This window comes from Phyllostomus discolor, chromosome 6 (genome assembly GCF_004126475.2).
Source record: "Phyllostomus discolor isolate MPI-MPIP mPhyDis1 chromosome 6, mPhyDis1.pri.v3, whole genome shotgun sequence".
Lineage (NCBI taxonomy): Eukaryota > Metazoa > Chordata > Mammalia > Chiroptera > Phyllostomidae > Phyllostomus > Phyllostomus discolor.
This window is the reverse complement of record NC_040908.2, coordinates 51,986,711-52,009,802: the sequence shown is the minus strand read 5'-3', so window position 1 is coordinate 52,009,802 and position 23,092 is coordinate 51,986,711. Positions and strand designations below refer to the sequence as shown.

Here is a 23,092-nt window from a genome sequence, read left to right as displayed (position 1 = left end):
GACTGGAGTTTAGTGAATAGTAACATATAAATGTCAGTTTCTTCACAGTAGCCAGGATTTGGAAACAGCCTAAGTGCCTATCAGTAGATGGCAGATTAAAAAAAAAAAAACAAAACTGGTACATCTACACAATGGAATACTATGCAGTGGTAAAAAAAAAAAAGGAATTCTTAACTTTTGTGACAGCACAGATGGAACTGGAATCTATTACGGTAAGTGAAATAAGCCAGTCAGTGAAAGACAAATACTATATGATCTCATAAGTGGAATCTAGTAAACAAAATAAACTAATGAGCAAAATAGAACCAAAGGCATAGAAACATGGAATAGACTGACAGCTGAAGAGGGGAGGGGGTGGGAGGAACTGACTGAAAGACAGCAAAGGGATTAGTCAAAGAACATATATAAATGACGCATGGACATGGACAACTGTGTGCATGGACAATTGTGTGGGGATCAACTGTGCGATGGGCTGGGCAGAGGGGTAAAAATTGGGACAAAAATAGCATAGACAATAAAATATTTAAGAAAAGCAAAAATAACAAATAAGTTTGAATTAGTAAGAAAAAAATGTACTTGGTGACGTAAGATGTTAACGAGGGAACTAGATAAGGGGTATACAAGGAATATGCACTATCTTTGCAACTTTGTTGTAAATCTAGTGTTATTCTAAAATAAAGTTTATTTACAGAACATTCCAGGACTGAGTATCTGTGCATTTTTTGTGGGGATCTATGAACTTTCTATCTCCAATCCAAGATCCAAATACATGTAATTCCCACTATCCAAGGCTCCCTGCTACTTTCCTTAACCACTACTTCCTACACATTCTGCCTCCTTCCTGCTGTCACCCACACCTTCCTCTCAAAACAACAAAATTTGGCCAGAGACTGGAGAAGGGGAGAGTGGGAAGCTATTGTTGACCGGGTACAGAGTTTCACTTTGGGAAGATGGTAAGTGTTCTGGAGATGAATGGTGATGGTTGTACAACACCGTGAATGTACTAATGCCACAAAACTGTACACTTAAAAATGACTTCAAAGGGTTCTGGATGGGTTGCTCAGTGGCTGAAGAAGCATTGTCCTGTGCACCAAAAGGTGGCAGGTTCAATCCCTGGTCAGGGCACATATGGGAAGCACTCAATTAGTTTCTCTCTCACATCAATGTCTGTCTGTCTACCTGCCTGTCTGTCTCAGATCAATAGACATCCTCGGGTGAGGATTTAAATAAATAAATAAATAAATAAATAAATTTAAAATGGCTTAAATGGTAAGGCTTTAAATTAAAAGGCTTAAGTGGTAAATTTTATGTTATATATACTTTACAATTAAAAAATTAAAATAATGGAATTTATGCTGATACATACTATCACCTAAACACTGAAAACATTATCTACATGAAAGCAGTCAGACACAAAATGCCACATAGGATGATTCCACTCATATGACAATGTTCTAAAATTGTGGTGATAGTTGTGTATCTCTGTAAATATACTAAAAACTATTGAAATATGTACTTTAAAAGGGTGAACTGTATGGTATATGAATTATATCTCAACAAAGCTATTAAAAGTTTTAATTAGTTTTACATCTAGGATCACATTTATTTGAACTTACGAAGACCTTATGTGGTATCGAGTAAACTCTGGAACCAGATTCTGGTGGCAGGCTGGAAAAATGAAGAACAAATAAAAGACTGAGCTTAGGATGGCTGGCAGAAAATGTCAGGAAGGTCTGTGACCAGGCACGCTAGCTCTCCAGTCAGGGTGGTGAGAACAAAGGCAAAACCGTAAAACACACGAGCTTGATCAGACACCTTTATTCTGGTCCCTACCATTCATTAAGCAACCTACACAAATTATTTCCCTTTTCTCTGCCTCAAGCAGCAGTAGCTGCATCGAGGCCAGAAATGGAAGACACAGCAGTGGAAGACCTTGCAGAGAAAAAACTAACAGATGAGATCTGTGTTTATTCCGGCTTAGGTGAAGTGAGAACAGGAAAAGTATGTGTGTGACTTTCCAAGGACTCTTCTTCAAAGCTGAGGCCTGCAGAGGGCTAGCTGAAGGATGCAGGTAAAGGCTCACAAAAGTCCCCAGCTCAGCAATCAATCCAAAGTACCTAAAAAGACAAAGAGCAATGTATAAGGTAAGGTGCCTCAAGAAATGGATGAGTGTAATAAACTGGGCAAAGTTAAAGTGAAAGCTGCTTTGGTGCTGGCAGTTCTCTAAGACCAAAACACTTATTTTGAAGAATATCCATCCAAAAGATCCTTGGGGAAATCATGTCAGCACAGAGGGTGGGCAGTTGGGAATTAAGCATGCTGGTCTGGAGAGTTAGAATCAGACGTAGGAAAAGGCCTAAGAAATTGTCAGGTTAATGAGCATTTGTAGACACTGCACAAGGGATGAGTGATAAAAAATACATGAGAAGTTCTCTAAGCAAAGAGTTTGTAACTTTTTGAGAAAGTTCCAGTTTAAGATGTAATACCAAGAGCACAAGTTTCCATGCCCTCCCATCCAAGATTCCATTCAAAAGGAAAAATGGCTTAAAAATATGTAAATCTACAACGAAGAATGTGGGGACAGGCATCAGCATTAAGAGATTTCAAAAAAGTAACACTTAAGTATGTTAATAATAGTGTGGAAGAAAAATGAGCCCAGAATGAACAAAGAAGGAACTGCAGCAGAGGTGGGAGCCCATCTGCCTAGGAGCCCCGTGCAGAGGCTGCAGACTCAGATGCGGGGAATGACGGAAAGAGACAGAAACAGCTGGCCCCATCTCCCCACAACCCTCCCTGAGTGCAGCACTACCAGGAAACAAGGATTTAAACCTAATTTGGCAGGAAAGTATCAGAGGGCTCTCTTCTAAAAAACTAAAGGAATTATCTGGAGAAGGAGAACAGCTTCTGAAAATGCTAGCTCCCCACATAAAGCCTTCTGCATTCTGGCCTTTTGGGGACCCCACCATAACATCCAGTCCCACTCCTGCACACACTAAAATAAAACTACCAGACAAAACACACACATATACATACAGTTTCCAACAATGGCCATACTCCCTCATTTTAAAATAGGATGAAAATTACCAGGCATTTGAAGAAATCCTATACAGTGAGAGACAAAAATTTACTTTTTTAAAAAAGTGAGAATGTTAAACATCCAGGATTGCTCTATCCAGCAAAGCTTTCATTTAGAATGGAAGGGTAGATAAAGTGCTTCCCGAATGAGGTCAAGTTAAAGGAGTTCATCATCACCAAGCCCTTATTTTATGAAATGTCAAAGGGACTTATCTAAGAAAAAGAAGATAAAAAACAGGTGTAGTAAACTGACAACAAACTCACAATTATTAACAACCACACCTAAAACAAAAACAAAAACAAACTAAGCAAACTACTAGAACAGGAACAGAACCACAGAAATGGAGATCTCATAGAGGGTTAGCAACAGGGGAGTGGGAAGAGAGAGGGGGAAAAGGTTCAGAGAATAAGTAAAATAGATTGTAGGTTGAAAATAGGGGGAGGGCAAGAATAGTATGGGAAATGTAGAAGCTAAAGAACTTATGACACATCGACATGAACTAAAGGTGGAGAATGTGGGTGGGGGAGGGTGTGCAGGGTGGAGGGGAATGTAGGGGGGAAATGGGACAACTGTAATAGCATAATCAATAAAATATATTTTTTAAAAAGTGAGAATGTTAAATTCCTGCTGCGACCAACTGAAAAAGCTGATTAAACTATTTTTTTTAATCCTTTAGGCATTGAAGAACCATCAAGAAAATCAGATCCAAAATCCACAAAGCAAATCCAGCCTTCAAAGCTGCCTTTGCACTGAAGGTATCTGTCAATCCAAAAGACAGATTTGAGAAAAGCCGTGATTCTGGCAGGCTCAGTGAACCAGGAACTGAATCCCAGAGTCTCCCCAGGTGTGAGGGTCTAACAATCTGTCCCCAATCCTGCTTTTTTTTAAAAGCTGGAGTCCCAAATAAATGACTACACTCTCGAGTGAGGCAAAACCAGAATTAAATTAGCCCCTCACAGTCCTGCAATCAGGGTTTATATCACCATGGTGATCCAAGGATCCTCAAATCTTGGATTTGGATTAAGGAGATCCTGCACTGATAAAGCCTACTAGGTGTGTTGCAGAAGCACATGAAAATCTTTGAAGATTTTATAACATAAGCCTCAAATTATCCAACAAATAATTGTATCAAGTTCAATGAATGATGTACTGATATGACTAGACATATAGAGAAAAAATACCTTGAGACAGTACCAACAGGAACCATAGACAAAAAAAAAAATGCTTCAAAAGGCTTAATTAAGTATTAGACTAGACACAGACCATGAAACAATAGTGCTTACTATGTTTAAAGAAATAAAATACAAGCCTCAAAATCCCTGCAGAAAATACAGTGACAAAAATATATTTAAAAAATAACCAAACATTTTGCAGAAATGAAAAATATAAAAACAAAACTGAAACTAAAAAAATCAACAGAAAAGTTTAAAGGAGGTAAGACCACTGAAGAGAGAGCAAACTGGGAGGTCAAAAAAAATAGACAGAACACATCATGGAGGCAAAATTATGGCTGAGTTTTAATACCTGTTTAATGGGAATCCCAAAGAGAAAAGAGATAGAAAAAAACAAAGCACAGCCAAAATTTCAACAATTACTGGCTAAGAATTTTCCAGGACAGATCCACATATTTAACCCTAAGCAGACTATGTAAGAAATCTATACCTAAATACATCAAAGTGAAACTACAGAAATAGCAAACGTAAAGAGAAGATCTCAAAAGCATACAGAAAAAAAGGATGAACTAATTCCAAAAGAATAACAGGTTAACAGGTGATTTCTGAACAGAAACAACAGAAACTGCAGAAAGTAGGTAATAGCTGCAATGTGCTAAAATAAAAAAACAAGGCAGCTACCAGTAGACCCAAATTTAAGGAAGTTCTAAAGGATTTACTTCAGGAAGAAAGAAAATGATCACAAATGAAGGATCTAGGAATACAGAATGAAAAGAAGAGCAAGGATAGTAGTAAATATATTGGTAATTTTATATTTCATTAACTGTATAATATAGCAATGATAATGACTTATGTGAACTGACAAAGACAAAAGATGAAACAAAAATACGTGACAATAACACATGTGCGGCAGAAGAGACTTATAAATGGAGTTAATATATTCTAAGATCCCATTCTGCTGAGGGAAAAGGTACTAACAACAGACTTTGGTATATTAAGGATGCATGAAAGTATCTGACAGAGTAACAACTAAAAGAAAAGAACTAACTAGATCAACTAACTTCCAAAATAATAGAGGAAAAAAGTGGAATAATAAATTACACTAAAAAAGGGGGGGCAAAAGATGAAGAGAAAAAAATAAAACATCAGCAAGACAAACAGCACAAAATGAGAGATTTAAACCCACACACATCACTAATTACATCAAATATAAGTTACCTGTGTGTGTGCCAGTTAAAGACTGCCAGTCTGAATTTTTAAAAATAATCCAATTACACACTATTTGCAAAGATATAAAGGCAAAAATTAAAAAATTAAAAAGAAAGCTGGTACACTTTTATAACATTAGACTGAATAGACTTTACGGCAAAAAGCACTGCTAGAAATAACAATGGTCAATTTATAAATATAACATTCAAATACTAGTAATATATAACAACATTAAATGTATGTATACCTAATTTTATGGTCTCATAATATACAAAGAAAAACAGACCCAGAAATATAAGTGGAAACAGTCTACAATCATAGTAAACTTTAACACACCATTCTCAAAAACTGATTAAATAAGCAGACAAGAATTCCATAGAAACACAAAATCTGAACTCTGCAATAACCAAACCTGACAGTGCACCCAACAACTACAGAATACACCTTTTCTTTAAGAACACACAGAACATTCACAAGGTGGCCCATATATTGGGGCCATAACTCAAGTTTTGAATATCCCAACGGACAGAAATAATAAAGTACGTATTTTTAAAACAATGCAATTATTATTAACAACAAAAAAGTTAACTAAAATTTTCATATTTTTGGAAATTAAAAAATATTCATCTAAATAATACACAAGCCCAAAAAAATGAATTTAAAAACATTCAGCCCTAAAAACAAAAAGAGAAAGAAAAAAGCTCAGCCCTCGCTGGAGTGGCTCAGTAGACTGAGCACCAGCCTACAGACTGAAAGGTTGTTGGTTCAGTTCCCAGTCAGGGCACATGCCTGGGTTGCAGACTGGGTCCCTGGTTGGCAGCCTGCAAGAGGCAACCGATCAGTGTTGCTCTCCTTCTCTTTGGCTTTCCTTTCCCCTCTCTCTAAAAATAAATAAAATTTTTACAATTAAAAAATGTCAAACCAAATACTAATAAAAATATCTATTAAAAAGTGAGATACATTCAAAGCAAAGACTAGTGGGAAATTTATACCTTAAAATGTATAAGGTAGAGAAAAGGCCTAAACTTTAACAAACTAAAAATCTGTCTCAGAGAGTTGGGAAAAAACAGCAAACTTAAACTCCAAAAAAGTAAAGAGAAGAAATAATAAAGAGCAGAAACTAATAAAATATAAAATAGAATTATGTGTTAGCATCAACAAAGCCAAAGGTTTGTTCTTTGAAAAGACTAAGAAAATTGATAAACCTCTAGTGAAAGTGATCAAGGGAGAAAGAGAAAAAGTTCTGATAGCACAAAGAATAAAAAGGGAATGTTAATAAATTCCTTATAGACTTTACAAAGATAATAAAAGTACATTATGAAGAACTTTATGCCAATAAATTTGAAAATTTACATATACAAATATAAAATTCTTAGAAAAACTGAAACTCCTTGGGGAAGGAAGGGATGTCTCACAAAAATAAAGAGGAATAGAATAGTTTTAAAACCATTCCAAAAATTGGATCAATAATCAAAAATCTTCCCACAAAGAAAATTCCAGGCCCAGATGGCTTCCTTGGTTAATTCCACCAAACAGTCAAAGAAATCAGTCTAAATTTACAAAAAGTTTTCCAGAGAACATAGACAAAAGAGGTATATTCTCCATCTAATTTGAGTGGGGCCCACATATAGTAATATCAATCTCTCTCATAAACATGATGTAGTATTTGCATTCTGATAATCTATACTCGCAAAAAAAACCTACAGTAAGCCTAATTACTGGAAAAACACTAAAAGCTTTCTCTTTGTTGTCAAGATATTTGCTATCACTACTTCTACTCAATACTACTGGAGATTCTAGCCAGTGCATTATGGCAAGTAAAAAATTAAAAGATAAGAATTAAAAAGAACTTTGCAGAAATGTCATTACGGGCAGATATTACTGTGTGATTAAGGAAATCCAAAAGAAGAATAAACAGATAAATTACAATTAATAAAGCTGAGCAAGAGACTAGGTACAAAGTTAACATATGAAACCAGTTATATTTCTATATACTAGCAATATTTTAAAAATGATATTTTTAGAAAGATGTCACTAACACAATATTAAAAACATTAAGTACTTAGAGGAAAACATTTAACAGTATATGTCAAGATTTCTTCATGTAGTATAAAAACTTAATTAGAAAAAATTAAAGATCTAAATAAATGAAAACCATATCATGTTCATGAACTGGAAGATTCACTATAGTAAAAATATCATTTCTCCCCCAAAGTAATCTATAGACTCAATGCCATCCATATCAATATTTCTTTTTGTGAAATTTGACAAGCAGATTCTAAATACACATGAAAATGCAAAGAACCAAAAACACTTCAAAAACAAGGTGGGAAGAGTTGCTCTCTTGAATAAACTACTATAATCGAGACAGTATGGTGCTGCCATGGGAGTAGAAAAACAGATCAACAGGAGAGAACAAAAAGCCCAGAAACAACCCTGATTTACAACGAAGATAGAAATGTGAAAAAATGATATGGACAAGTGGATATCCAAATGAGAAGGAAAAAAAAGAAATTAGACCCCCACCTCAATCCAATAAATAAAAAGTCAACTCTAGTTTTATAAAAGACAAACTATAAATATTTTAGCACACAGGAGAATGTCTTCATGACCTTGGGTTAGGGAAAAATTTGTTATTAAACAGATCACAAATAGCATTAACTATATGGAGTAAAAAGGAAAATCATAAACCAGGAAAATACATTTTTCTCTCATATCCTGAACAAGATTCTATTCGGAATATTTATGTATTATTATAAATCGATAATAAAAAAGACAAAATATCCAAAAGAAAAACAGGACAAACATGCAAAAAAAGAAATGGACATGCATATGAAAAGATGCTCAACGTCACTTGTAATCAGGGAATGCAAATTAAAACCACAATGCAATTTACACTTACATTCCTACCAGATTGACAAAAATCAAAAACTCTCATAATATCAAGTGTTGGCAAGAATGAGGAGCAATGAGAATTTTCCTATATTACTAATATTAATGTGAATCAGGTTTACAGGAATTTCAGCAGTACCTACAAAAGGGAGCTACGTATAGCCTATGTCCTGGCAATTTTACACATACACATACACACATACCCCCCAAAGAAAAACATACAAGAATGTTCATAGCAAGTTGTTCATAATAGCACAATATCCAAAAAGTGATATGAAGATGGTTATAGTATTGTTATATAATGGCATGCCATACAGCAAAGAAATGAACAAAATAGATATATGTACAACCACAAAAATGATTCTCATAAATGAATTAACCTAAAGAAAAAAAACTATTGATGGATGCATGCTTATGTAGTAAAATTATAAAGAAAGTCAAAGAATTACCAAAAAATCAGGATACAGGTATGTCAGGACCGGTCATGGGAACACATATAATAAAGAGGGAATATATCCAGAACTTCTGAGGGCTGACAACATTCTACCTCTTGGCCTAGTTGTTGGTTACAATACTGTTCATTTTATTATTTATTGACTTTACATTTGTTCATGTTGTATTTCACAAGGAAATACTTACAAAAGAATATACATATATTAATTTATTTGCATAAAATATCTAGAAGATTACAGAGCCTAGTAAGAGTTGCCTGCAGGGAGGGACCTGTATGAGGTAGTAAGGGACAGAAAGCACAGAGGAGGGCTGTTTTTCAACTTCTACACTCAACTTACAGATGCAACACAGAAGATTCAATTCTGATAAGATGATATAAATGTTACCAGCCTCAACAATGTGAAAGAATAAGTATAGATGACACAGAACAAGAGCTGGAAGCTAAAAACAGGAAAGGAAAAGACAGGTGCAATAATAGTCACACCTTACAAAGTGGGGAGAAAAAAATATGTTAAAACTTGGGTACAATAAAAAATACACATTTTACTGTGTTATATAAACTATAAAAATAATGATACAACTACCAAAAAACAGGAAAGAGGGAAGGGACTTATGGGGTAGTATAGGTTAGCCAAATCTTCATTTATCATAGCAGGAACTGATAACAACTGTAGCTGGTAAATTAAGGAGGAAGCATACTACCTAGAAATATAAGTAACCTCCTGAAAACTAAAAACAAAAACAAAAGGGTGAAGGGCAACAGTTATTATCTCATTATATGCCATTAGATAACTATTTGACTATTAAGCATGGATATATATTACCTTGATTCAAAAAGAAAAAAAAAACAATTTTCTACTTAGAACATACACTTGTAAAGACATAAGAACATTTGCTTTACCAGCTACAAAATAATATAATACTGACTAAATCCACAAGGGCTAAAATGGCCAAAATTCTAATCTGTTAATGTGATACAGTACAGAGCATTCAATTACTAAGATTATTGAATCAGAACATGAAAGTGAACACATCTACCCCTCAATAAACGGCATTTATTAAAAATCCAAGCTAAGTACTATGCCATGGCAGAGACTGGGATAGAAAAGTGCATAAGATCTCTCCACTTCTATTCCTGGCACCCTCCAATTTATTATCTGAAGGACACTTGTGGTATATCTTTAAAATACAAATCTGATCATATTACTCACTCTGAAGAGCTGGTAATTAAATATGAGTAGGTAAAGCAGGCTCCCAACATTTCTGACTAGAAAACTTATAGGAAGTCAGGCACAAGAAGTTGCCTGCCTTAGGTAGGCAGCTAGCAAGTCATTTTTAAGAATAATAAGTAGACAAATAGAATGGCTTAAGAAAACACTACAAATTAAGAAATACTTGAAGCTGGTCATGGGAATTTATCTTTAAAGACTTTTAAAACAATGCATCAAAAGGGCCAGGGGCTTAGATTGATACAAAGATGCAAAACATAAGTATAAATATAATAAAATAAATCAAGATTTCTGAAGGTAATGAGGCTTTAAGGATGTAATGAGAATACCTCAGAATATGTGTAAGAAAGAGTAAACTGACCAGGTTTGGGGATCAAGTAGCAGAATAGTTCTAAGAGAAGGTAGCTAAAGCAAGGTATTTCAAGTATTTGCTAAATGACAAGATTTAGTTAGTACACAAGTTAATCTAAAATTCCTAAGAATAGATACAAGTACAGAATCTCTGCAGCAAAATAATCACTTAACAGACTATTTAAAAAAAGAAACAAGAAGTAACCCTTTAAATGTTGGTGATTATTTCTGATTTCTAGCACTTTGAGGGGAAAAATTTATATCTAGGGGTAGAGCAAAGTAGGAATTAAATATCAGAATCCACCTAACTCCACTGCAATCTTACTTACTTTCCCATTTCTTTATTATTAGCAATTCTCAAGTAGAAGTTCTAATTCCCCAAGGGAATTAGAATTTCTAAATCTTATCAGATTTAGCAAATTAGTTTTACCTATCTCAATAGAAAGTAGGGAGAGGTTTTGAAGTCAGATCATTAGCATGGAAAAGACAGATGAAAATAATTACCCATTGGTAGAGAACTTACCTTCCAGAAAAGCAAATTCATCCACAGCTTCTATTGCATTATCTGAAACACAAGGTAAAGGAACATCAGCCCCCTAAAAGTACAATGCACACACTGAAGGGGGCAAGAGACTTTGTGCAAACCAGGAAATTTATAAAATTTGCCCCTTTGCTATCTTGAGATCCATTTCCACTCCACCATCAAATCTTAACTCTCAGCTAGTGCGCGCGCTCGCCCTCTCTCTCGCTCTCTCTCCAACAGCAAGAAAAGCTGAGCAAATCCTGACTGTTCAGTGAAGGGAACTTCTTTGCTCTGAGAATCAAATGAGAAAAGTTGGGCAATATAGCAGGGAAAGTGAGAATACAATATACAAAAGCTTACACATGCATGACGGTTACCACCTAGAAAGAAGAGTCAGAAATCAAACCCCCATTTCTAAAGGAAACAGAAATGGCAAGCCTGGTACAACATAGCACACAGGATAAAGAGGTCTTGTCAGATTTGACAACAGCTAGACTCCTTTCGTTCTCTGCCCCTACATAACTCCATCCACTCAAAGCATAGAGCCTCTAAAGGTAGGGCTTTCTCCTGCCATGACAGTCCAACAGAAAATATCAGAGAGAGAGACCCTGTGGCACCAGACATCATTTTACTTTGATGCCTTCTTAACCAGGACGTGGGAAAACTTCACCCAGCCTCCCCTGTCAGCCCGGGGTACCAAATATCACAGTGACACTCTACCCAAATCTCTCCTCTGGAGGGTTTTCCTCTTTCCTTGTTGAGCACAGCAGTAGGCATCTTTTGCAATAGTCTCCACAAACAGTTCCTGCGAAGCAAACAGAAGTGTACAGTAAGCCCTCACTCAACCTGAGACTTTAAGTGACATACCATATAACAAAGCCAATTTTACCGTAGACTAGGTGGTATAAACAAGAGTTAAGCTCCCATGGCATCTCATCGTTACGTAGAAACGATACTGAACAAAAACAAAGTTATTTGAGGATCCGCTGTACTAAAGGGTACTAGCACAACTTTCGTGAGTGCTCCTATTTGTGAGTGGGGCAGGGGTGAAAGGAGGCTCAGATGCCTAGAGAGGTTCTGAGGGAAGCTGAGGGCTGTCCTGCACTTCCTAAAGGTCTGTTCCTCCCTGCCCTCCCGCAGTAGGCCAAGACCCGTCCCTCCTCCCTTCTTTGTAAATCCTCCACCCCTCACATTCACTTGAGATTCCTACAAATTCTGTGGTAGACACTGGAGATGCAAATTAAAGTTGCTGTCCACTCCCTCAGGATGAGGCGGGTGTGTTGACAAACTACTACAGTACTTTTGTATACAGCACTTGTCCTGTCTTCCCTTCCTACACCCACATCTCATAGTCGCGCCCCAGCACCCCTCACTTCCGGGCCTTCAGCACACCCCTCCCAGACCCTCCTCTTCCTCCTCCAGCTCCACCCCACAACTCCCGGCCCCTGCAGTCGCCAAGCCCCGCCCCTCACGACGCTTTCCGCCCCCCTTCTGGTGCTCCCCGCGCACCGCGGCTCGAGCCAGGATGAAGATGGCTTCTTGTCCCGCGAGCGTCACGTCGGGGTCTGCCTTAACCAAGGCTTTCACTCGCGCCAGAGGCAGCCTGGAGAGACGAGCCCCGGACCCACTCGTCGGGGCTTGTGGCTGCGGGGCCGCTGTCTCCCCACTAGACCCCTCCTCCTCGCGGGGTGTCCCGCTTCCAGTAGCAGCTGCCGCCGCCGCCATCCGGGCATTAAGCGTGCTGTGCGCGGCCGCAGACTGTGCATGCGCTTGCGGCGCCAGCCCCTTTCCCGCTCGCTGTGGAGGCCACGCCCTCTGTGAGCGCGTGGCTCCGCCCCTCACCCAGCTCGACTATGCAAGGAATCCTGAGTGGAAGTCCCGACAAGTTGGAATCCCCCGCGTTGTGTTGCAGCCTCATAAATCCGGCCGCACCCTTCTGTCATTGGAGTGTAGTGGCCTCCTTTTCGGTTTTCGGTGACCCACCGGTGCCATCCGGTCTAGTTGAGTCCAGGCACCGCCGCTTAGTTGTTGAATGTGGTCTGGGACGTGCTGGTCGCTGGAGGAGCTCCCAGATCTGGAGAAACACTGGCTGGACCCTCAAGAGTCTTTGTCAACGCAGATTGATAACCAAGGCTGCGCCGAATGGCCCACCGTGAAGAGAAGAGGGTATGGAGGAGGGCACGAAATTTGGACCAGCTTCAAAGAGAACAAAATGCTCTTGAATGAGGGATAGGACTTTGGCAGGCAAAAATGGAAGAAGTTCAGTCTAGACAGGAAACCACAAGAAAGCGATAGAGGCTGGAAAACGACGTTGTGACGATCACAAGGCACATAGATTTACTCAGTCAAGACTTACATCACAACTTTGTCTCTCAAACTTTTGTTGCAGGATCCTTTACACTCTTAGAATTTATTGAAGACCCAAAAGAGCTTTTGTTTCTGTAGGTTATATTGATATTTATTGTACTAGAAATTAAAACAAAGTTTTAAAATATTCACTTAATACATTACATGTTAACATTTTTATGAGAAGTAACTTATTTTTGTAAATTAATGAGAAGAGTCTCTTTATGCCTGACTTAGACAACTGGATTCTCTTGTGCTTCTCTATGTTAACACTATCGTTTTCCAAGTAGATCTCAAAAATTCCACTGCATCTTATTGAGGTAATGAGAATGAAACGGCAAATAACCTTTTCATATTATTAAGGAGACCGAACTTTAGCTGTTTCTTTTAGTGTATTTCTAGAGAAACCACCAACCTCCCTCCCAGCGCCCCTTTGGCAGCCAGGTCAAACAAGACCAGACTAGTTTCCATGGCTAGTCTGTGCAGAACCACCACCCTTCCTCTTCACCATAAAAGTCACTAATAGTTTGTTGGTGGGGGCAGACTGATTTGAGCCTTGGCTCTGATCTCCTTGTGTGGTTTTCTCAAAATATCTCTGCAAAAGACATCTGCCTCTAAGTTTGATTTTTCAGTTGTGCAGCAGGCAACAACCCACTTACCTGGATTGGTTACATTAAGAAAACAGCTTTGACTTCACAGACCCCTATAAATGGTCTCTGAGAATAATCACACACCCCCATTGGTCCCCACAACACACTGTAGGAAGAGTTGATGTTTAAAATAATAGGTTTAATCTAAGTCAATTCTGTTTTAGTAGCTCTCATTTTTAAACACTATGTGCATGGCTCACAGTGCTTTACATTTATGTAAGTCATATTGACCTACATCATTTTCATAATACCCTATTTGAAATAGGTAATATTTAGTCTTGTTTTACAACTGAGAAAATTGAGTTAATTCACTGAGGAATAGAGTGAAAAAATAAAACGGAGTCACTAATCAATCTACTAAATTACTAAAATCAAGTAGGTTCAGGTATGAGAAAACAATTCTATTCTTGTTTTAACTAGCCTGGGAACTTAAAATTTTGAACTCTGCAGTTCTGCCGCAATGTTCAGATATACATCAAACCCAGATTACTTCCGACTACTCCCTGAAGGACTAAGAATAGAATATTCATGTATACAGACTTCCTGATATCCATTATCCAACCCATCTGAAATCTATTATCCATACTACCAATCATCTAGAGTATTATTACCTTGGGCCAATCCCTAAGAATGCAGGATTGATTTTTCTCAACACTGTACTTTTTACTATAAGAACTCTTAGCTTTTCTTTCTTCTTCCAAACACTCTGGATATTGCCTAATTGTGATTACAGTTTGCCCAAGGCCCTTGAATAATCTTTATCACTTGTTTCTAGTCAAAGCCTCCTGATTTCATGTATGCTTGGTCCATGTCACCCACAGGGGAATGTGGGGAAGCCAAAATGAGATTGCATTAGATAACATCTGAAATCACTCTCCATTCCAAAGATGTAGTAAACTCTACTGACTGAATTTCCCGAACAAAAGGCTTGGCTGAGATTACAATCTTCAGAAGGGATCTGAGTCACTGAAATTTTCACTGCAGCCTCCGTTTAGTCCTGAGTCCATCTTCAGATCACATTTGTGGATACTTCTGTACTTGGAAAGCTCCACACAAAATTATAAAAGCATGACCAGATTCTTGTGTCACCTTTCAGGAGAACACTTCATGGAACAACATTTCAATTATGTCAAAGTAGGTAAGTACTAATGGCAGCCTAAATTCTAAGTTAATACAATACAAGTTTCCCACTGTGTGGACAGGATTCATTAAGACTTCCTGGGGGTTCTAAGTCAAATTGATTTTTGAAGGATTCTCTCTTTAATCTTCCCCTCTTCTCAATTTTCTCCCATTCATTTTTCCCTCCCTTTCTTTCATTTCTTCCTCTTCCCCTCCCTTTTCTCCCCACAATGCCTATTTTTTTCCTCATCTCATGAATATTTTATCACTTGGCCCAGCCCCATAGTCCTTTGCCTAGTTTTACTGTGACTAATAAAAACAGGTTTATATAGACCACGCAGGACTTTCTGACTATGAGCATTGAAAGACACTAAATTGTAAGCCCTGGCTGGTGTAGCTCAGTGGATTGAGTACAGGCTGGGAACCAAAGTGTCGCAGGTTCGATTCCAAGTCAGGGTACATGCCTGGGTTGCAGGCCATGACCCCCAGCAACCGCACATGGATGTCTCTCTCTCTATCTATCTCCCTCCCTTCCCTCTCTAAAAATAAAGAAATTTAAAAAAAGAAAAAAGAAAGGCACTAAATTGTGTTAAAGGAGAGTATCATGTTTTACTGTCTTTGAAGTTTGGTGGCAAAAGAGCAGAAGAAACAGACAAAGGTAAAAAAAAAAGCTACACATAAAACAAGTTTGCATATCAATCCATATGGGTCAAAAGGCTAAAATTATATTTTAAAGGCTACAGGAAGAAAATACAAAAAAGATGTCATGTGAACATTTTATGTAATAAATTAATGGTTAAGACAACTTACCATCTACCCTCCTGGGGTAAAAATTCTATCCAAGAAATGTGTACTCAAAGAAAACCAATAACATTTCATTTCTAAATTGTTTTTAAAATAATTATTATGTGTTGTGTGTTGTTAAAATATAAAAGTCAGCTAAATAAATTGTAAAGTTCTAATTGGCTTTATTTAACAACTCATGAATTGGCAGCATCCAACCTAGCAGATAGAAAGGAGCTCTGAGGAGCTGTACAAAATGAAGACTTTCATAGGCGAAAGGAAGCAGGAACAAGAAGGTTGTGCTAGGCCAAAAAACCAGTTGGTTATTGCATGGTTACTTTCCTCTAGCAGGGGTGTCTAACCCCAAGCCCACGGGTTTCTTGTGGCCCATGGCTATGAATGCGGCCCAACACAAAATCATAAACTTACTTAAAACATTATGAAATAATTTCGTGATTACATGTCATAATGTATTTAACGTGTGACCCAAGACAACTCTCCTTCCAGTGTGGCCCAGCGACACCAAAATGTTGGACACCCCTGGAGGGGATGGTAGGAGTCTATCAGGCAGATTACCTAACTAGTGCTGTTCAGGCAATTCCTGATTGACTAAGATTTTATTTCTGGGAGACCTGAAACTGTCTCAGTTTGGTGATGTGGGACTTAGCATAAGTGACTCCATTTTGGGCCTGCTGTCCTATTTTTAAAGAATAAAATTCAACTGGGTAAATTTTAAAGATCTTATTAGTTTTATTTAATGATTTATGAATCAGGGAGCATCCAATCTAGCAGACAGCAAGCAACTCTGAAGAGCTGTACAAGGCAAGAGATTTTTATAGACCAAAGTGAACAGGAACAAGAAAGTTATACTGGGCATTTGCTGATTGGTTAAAGCAGGGTTACTTACATGGAGCAAAGGGAAGTCTTGGAACCAGGTTAGGTAACTTATGCTGAACTGGCAAGCATTGATTGATTGACCCAGGCCTTCCTTTTCTGGAAGAGCCGAGCATCGAAACTTAGTTAATTTTGGTTTGCTGACATGAAGCTTAGCTTGAGCAACTCCATCTTGGGCCTAATTTGGTTACTTTAATATATGTACATATATGTATAATATATATTTGTGTGTATATATATGTGCATGTAGGTATACATCCGTATATATAGACATACATATTTGTAGGGCCAAATGTTAATTCAGAGGGATGACAGAGGACATGCTAAGGTAAAAAATAAACAATCCATAGGAGGTTTAAAAGGGAAAAATAAAGTATCTCCCCATGGGAATGGGAGAATGGATTATTCAAGATGGCCAAAATTCTAACAAAAAATGGCTCCACTTTTCTTTCATCATAATTACCACTTCAATGAAAATAGTTTGTGGACACTGTCAAAGTTCAGTCCAGACAGCCAACCCAAACTCCAAATTTCAGGTGAGAGAGGAGCTTCTGAGGGCCCTGATATCTCATGAGGGAAAGAGGGAAGGTGGAGCTGATTAAGATCTGGCTGCCAGAAGCTCATGGCATTGACCACAGACGTCGTCAGTGAGTGGGGCTAGGGTGATGAAGACATGGCTCCTGATAAAGAGGAACTATAATAGATGTTGCCTAATGAGCCCTGATGTTTAAGACTAGGAACGGTTTCCTTTTAGAAGTATTTGGCTTCGCTGGGAATTTACTTTGATGCTTGTCTCAGATACTAGTCTTCAGTGAACCTTGAACCCAGATCCTAGAGCAACTCCCAACAGCCATTTATAATATTTCAGCCAGGGCTCCTGCACCTTCCCAACCACCATTTCACCTGTGTCTCCTCACTAAACCTTTGCCCTACCTGACTTCCTTCCCATCTCATCTCATATCCCTTACCAATCTCCCCTATGGTCCTACATTTTTAAGAGTCAGATTCTTTTTTTAAGTATATTTTACTGATTATGCTGTTATAGTTTTCCCAATTTTCCCCCTTTATCCCTGCTCCACCCTGCACCCCTCAACTCTCCAGACTTTCACCCCCTTAGTTCCTGTCCATGGATTGTACATATAAGTTCTTTGACTTCTCTGTTTCCTATACCATTCTTAACTTCTCCCCGTCTATTATATTCCTACCAATTATGCTTCTTATTCCCTGTACCTTCCTCCCCATTCCTCCCCTCCGCCTCCCCACTGAACACCCTCCATGTGATGTCCATTTCTACGATTTTGTTCCTGTTCTAGTTGTTTACTTAGTTTTTGTTTTCATTTTTTTGGATTCAGTTGTTGATAGTTGTGAATTTGTTGTCACTTTACTGTTCATAGTTTTTAATCTTCTATTTCCCAGATAAGTACCTTTAATATATCATATAATAATGGCTGGGTGATGTTGAACTCCTTTAACTTCACCTTATCTGGGAAGAACTGCCCTTGCATTCTAAATGAAAGCTTGGCTGGATAAAGTAATCTTAAATGTAGGTCTTTGCCTTTCATGACTTTGAATACTTCTTTCCAGACCCTTCTTGCCTGCAATTCTTTTGAGAAATCAGCTGATAGCCTTATGGGAACTCCTTTGTAGGTAACTGTCTCCTTTTCTCTTGCTGCTTTGAAGATTCTCTCTTTATTTTTAATCTTGGGTAACTTAACGATGATGTGCCTTGGTGTGTTCCTCCTTGGGTCCAACCTCTTTGGCACTCTCTGGGGTTCCTGGACTTCCTGGAAGTCTATTTCCTTTGCCAAATTGTGGAAGTTTTCCTTCATTATTTGTTCAAATAAGTTTTCAACTTCTTGCTCTTGTTCTTCTCCTTCTGGCACCCCTATGAGTTGAATATTAGAACATTTAAAGTTGTCCCAGAGGTTCCTAAGCCTCTCCTGATTTTTTTTGAATTCTTGTTTCTTCATTCTGTTCTGGTTGGATGTTCATTTCTTCCTTTTGTTACAGATCATTGATTTGAGTCTCAGTTTCTTTCCCTTCACTGTCAGTTTCCTGTACATTTTGCTTTATTTCACTTTGGATATTTTTCATTTGTTCCTTCATTTTGCGACCGAGTTCCATCAGTTCTATTAGCATCCTGATTACCAGTGTTTTGAACTCTGCATCAGATAGGTTGGCTATCTCCTCATCACTTAGGGCTTTTTCTGGAGTTTTGATCTGTTCTTTCATTTGGGCCATATTTATTTGTCTCAGTGCACCTGTTATGTTGTAGGAGGGGTAGAGTCTTAGGTGTTCACCTAGAAGAGGCAACCCTCTTTGCTGCGTGGTGGTGCCATTGATCTGGTGAATGATTTTTTAACTCCTTGGTTGTCAAAGTTCCATGAAGTTTGATTTTCTGGCACTTCTGGTCATTTATTGTTTTTAGATTGGTTGGTATCCTCCTTTAGGTTATGTGGGGGAGTGAAAGGTTTCTACCTATGCCTCTATCTTGGCCGGAACGCCTGTTATTTACATTTTTCAAATGACCAAACATATATTATTTTTTTTACAATATAGAATCCAAGCCAAGCAAACAACTCCAGGTCAGCTCTCCCAAATGACTGCAGATAAATCACCTCTTTCTGACCTCAGACCTCAGATCAGCCCCAACCTCCTTACTAGTCCCAGGCACTGTGGCTCCAGGTCCTCAACACTGCACTTCGGCCATATTACTCCAGAAATGAAGAGAGTCAGATTCTGATAAGAGAAATCAAACAAATATAATTAAGAATAAACACTCAAATCAAATACTGATGTTCATAAATGGAATGATTTGTTCTTAACTTTATTTCCTCCACGAGCTTCTAGACAAGTAACTGTCAATTCTCTTTCTTTTTTTGGAAATCCTAGAGGACTACAAGGTCCTAGGTTGTCCTTTGATTGTATAACCACTTAGGTCTTCCCCAAAATACTAAGTTCCTTGATGCAGAGTTGAAATTCTAGGTCTTTTGAGCTCTCCACAGCACCTAACAAATGATTTCCAAGTAGTTGCTTAATATATGCTTACTGGTTGGTTGGTCTTTGATTAATTAATTTAGAACTCAATTATTCTTTAAGTCAAATCCTCTTCTCCTGTTGGGAACTGCCCTGCCTGGTTTCAGAAGCTGTAACCCACCCCCCACCCCCCCGCCACCCCACTCCATGGCTAAGGCTGAGTAAAAAGACCTTGGGACCATAAGCCACTAAGGAGACAAGGCTTATCCTTATCCTTCCAACAGGGGCACAGCCTCTGTCCACTTTATTTTACCCTGCTTGGCCCCAGGCAGATGACTGGTTAGCCAATGACGGGTAAGATTCCACAAGGGAGGGATGACCTAAGACAGGCACAGTCACAAAGGGGCCATCAGGGAAGAACTTAGAGGGCTGTAGAAAAAGGGGTGATGGACCTTCACCCCTCAGCTTTGTCATAGCCTGAATCCTCATTCTATCTGTAAAAAGTCTCCTAATCTCTTGGCTGCCCACATCCCACCCCTGACTTAAGCCTAAAACAATGCTGGAGGTGGGTGCAGCCCTGTGCAGGAAAGGGCGGTTCCCTGGGACATTAGGCCTAAGAAAGAAAGCATAAAATCCTGTGAAACCTGCTTTGCTAAGAATGCCCTCAATTTAAATGATAAGGGACCAAGCATAAAATGAGTTTGTTTCCAAAGTTTCATGGCCCTTCGGCTATCTGACCCTGACTCAGAATAAACCCTCATAGTTCTTTGAATGCTGTCTATTGTTTGATCGTTACTGCCTGACAATGACTGGTGTCATTGCATTGGAATATCCTGCATTCCTATGCAAATTAAACCCAATAAAAGCCCATTGAGGAACAGGCTCAAGGCCCTTCTCCTTTGGGAGATTGGCTACATTTCCTCTCCAAGCAGATCACATCTTGGTAAAATCATTCTCATCTGTGATGGGCAGGGGGCTCCGCTAGACGAAGCTCCACTGCACTCTCCATTTGAGGTCAAAAAGCAGAAATCTAGAGGGGTTAAGGAATTACTCAACTTTCCGAAAGACAATTATCTCCTAGGTTCTGATGTTTTAATTTTTAGTAAATTTTTATTCAATTTTTAATTTTATATTTTACATTTATAAGTTAAGTATTACATATTTTTACCATAATAATTTCAAACATACAATAAGGTTAAACGAATAGTACAATAAACACTCAGTTACCCTCATAGATGCTTGGGTGCCTCATAGGGATCTCAAACTCAACCTGATAACTTTTCCTCTATTGAGACTGAGACTATATCCATATGGTCTCCTAATCAGATACTTGAGAGTCCTCTGGATGCTCTTTTCTCTCCCTTCAAGGGATTTAGAACCTTCACCCCAACCCCCATCTCCTACCAGCACCTGTCCACAGCTATGCTAAACTTGCCACCTCTATCTGTAAGGTTTGCTTTCACTATGCTGGAGATTAGGATCACATATCCCTTCCTTGGTGAAGCTGATGGTACAAATCAGAGGATGGAAAACTTTGGTGCATGAGGCACATTGAGACTAATATCTTTTTTAAAAAATAAAGTCTTATTAAAACACAACTACAATGGCCCTTAACCAGTGTGGCTCAGTTTGTTTGGTTCCCAGTGGGGACACATACAAGAAGCAGCTGTTTCTCTCTCATATTGATATTTCACTTCTCCCTTCCTTCCCCTCTATAAAAATAAAATCTTTATAAAAAACACAGCTACAATGAACTATTGATACACACTAAGGCATGAACAAATCTTGAAATAAGTATGCTGAGTAAAAGAATACATACCCCCCAAAATACATACTGTATTATTCCATTTATACAAAATTCTATTAAATACAAATGAATTGATAGAGATAAAAAACAGATCAGTGGTTACCTGGGTAGGGAGTACTTGGGGTGGTACAGGTGCACATGAAATCTTGATGATGAATACATTCCCTATGTTCATTATGGTAATTGCTTCACAGGTGTATACATGCATCAAAACTTAGCAAATTGTACATTTCAAATATATGCAGATTACTATATATCAATTATACCTCAATAAGGGTGTTTAAAAATTGTAAAAGTGATAGTTTAACACTTTAAGAAAGTGATGAAGTAAGCTTTGTGGATAACTAATGGGAGATTATTTTTTAAATTAACAAAATAAAACCACAACTACACCCATTTGTTTATATATTTTCCATGACTGTTTTCATGGTATAAAGGCAGAGCTGAGTACTTGTGACAGACCACCCAGGCCAAAAACGCTTAAAATGCTTATTATCTACACTTTACTGAAAAACGTTTGCTGGAAAAAAAAATGATGAAGCAGCCATAGGGTTGTGAATTCAGGTTACAGGAACTTCCAGTCGTCCAAAACTTCTCATTTTGAAATGGCCCCATGGAGCCCTTGAGCTACCTGTTTGTGATCTCTGCAAGAAATCACACACTCCTAAAAAACAAAGGCTCCATCATTCATCTCTATATCTCTGAGCCCTGGCATGATGCCCAGCACATAACAGGAAATTATTGCTTATGTAGTAAATATGAGTGGGACTAGATTGTTTCTAGTTTCTCTCAGTTCTAACATTCTATGGTTTCTATGTCATCTGAGAGCTTTTGAAGAATACTTGAGTGACCAGTTTCCATGTCTAACCATTTTAGCAAAACATGGATAGTCCTACATGCTCCAGAGAAAAGTATTAATTTCCTAGGGAGCAGACTTCTTTCTTGAGCCTTCAGAAAACATTGGCTAAAACTCTTTCTTTGAACAAATGTTCTCAGAGTAGCTCCATGGTCTTTAGCAACTCCTACTTCAGCATCTCTCAGGACATTTCTAGGGTCAAGTTGATGCATTGAGAGGACATTGGCTGTTCACTCCAGCCAAGCCAGGTGACATGGGTGATACAAGAGAGGAAAAATAATCCTGGCTTTGCAGGTTTTACAAGCTTCCCAAGGTAGGAGTAGCACACAGAAGACAACTGGAGAATAACTTAAGTTGGTAGATTCTACAGAGCAAATTATAAAGACTATAAAGACTACACAGACCCAGAGAAGGGTGAGATGGTGGCTAAGGGAGGAGGTCAGAGAGCTTCAGGATAGAGAAGCAGAATCTGGACAATAGGTAAGATTTAGATAGAAGGATGTTCAGAGCTGGAGCATCACCAAAGAGGGGTAAGGGTGGAAAGGAACTTTGGTGTGAAGCCCCTTAAAACTATCAAGCAGCAACTTGACTTTTTGCTGAGAAAAACAGCCAGATATTAAACCAAGACAACTTTTGGTGACTCTATATTCTTAAAGGTGACTTTGACAGAGTTTTACCATCTGGAAAGAATCATGCTCTGTCTCATCATTGCCATTTGTGCTATCCTTATGTAATCTTGTGCGTCAAGAATTAGTG

The 23,092-nt window shown here is 38.3% G+C and overlaps 1 protein-coding gene across 1 annotated transcript; it reads right to left on the bottom strand.

Moving 5' to 3' along the window:
- Positions 1 to 1,799: 1,799 nt before the first annotated feature.
- On the bottom strand, positions 1,800 to 12,674 carry POLE4 (DNA polymerase epsilon 4, accessory subunit). The gene is made up of 4 exons (XM_028516021.2): positions 12,415 to 12,674; positions 11,626 to 11,710; positions 10,906 to 10,947; positions 1,800 to 2,117 (listed from the first exon to the last, which is right to left on the bottom strand). Exons 1-4 carry the CDS (start codon positions 12,628 to 12,630, stop codon positions 2,104 to 2,106), a joined length of 357 nt encoding a protein of 118 aa, XP_028371822.1. The 5' UTR covers positions 12,631 to 12,674; the 3' UTR covers positions 1,800 to 2,103.
- Between the last annotated feature and the right edge of the window lie 10,418 nt (positions 12,675 to 23,092).

Excerpts from the sequence above, each read along its gene's own strand:
- POLE4 (XM_028516021.2), bottom strand. The coding sequence starts at position 12,630 with ATGGCGGCGGCGGCAGCTGCTACTGGAAGCGGGACACCCCGCGAGGAG. Across the intron at positions 11,711-12,414 it reads TCATCCTGGCTCGAGCCGCG|GAACTGTTTGTGGAGACTAT; the intron begins GTGCGCGGGGAG and ends TTTGCTTCGCAG. Across the intron at positions 10,948-11,625 it reads CCTCCAGAGGAGAGATTTGG|ATAATGCAATAGAAGCTGTG; the intron begins GTAGAGTGTCAC and ends CTTGTGTTTCAG.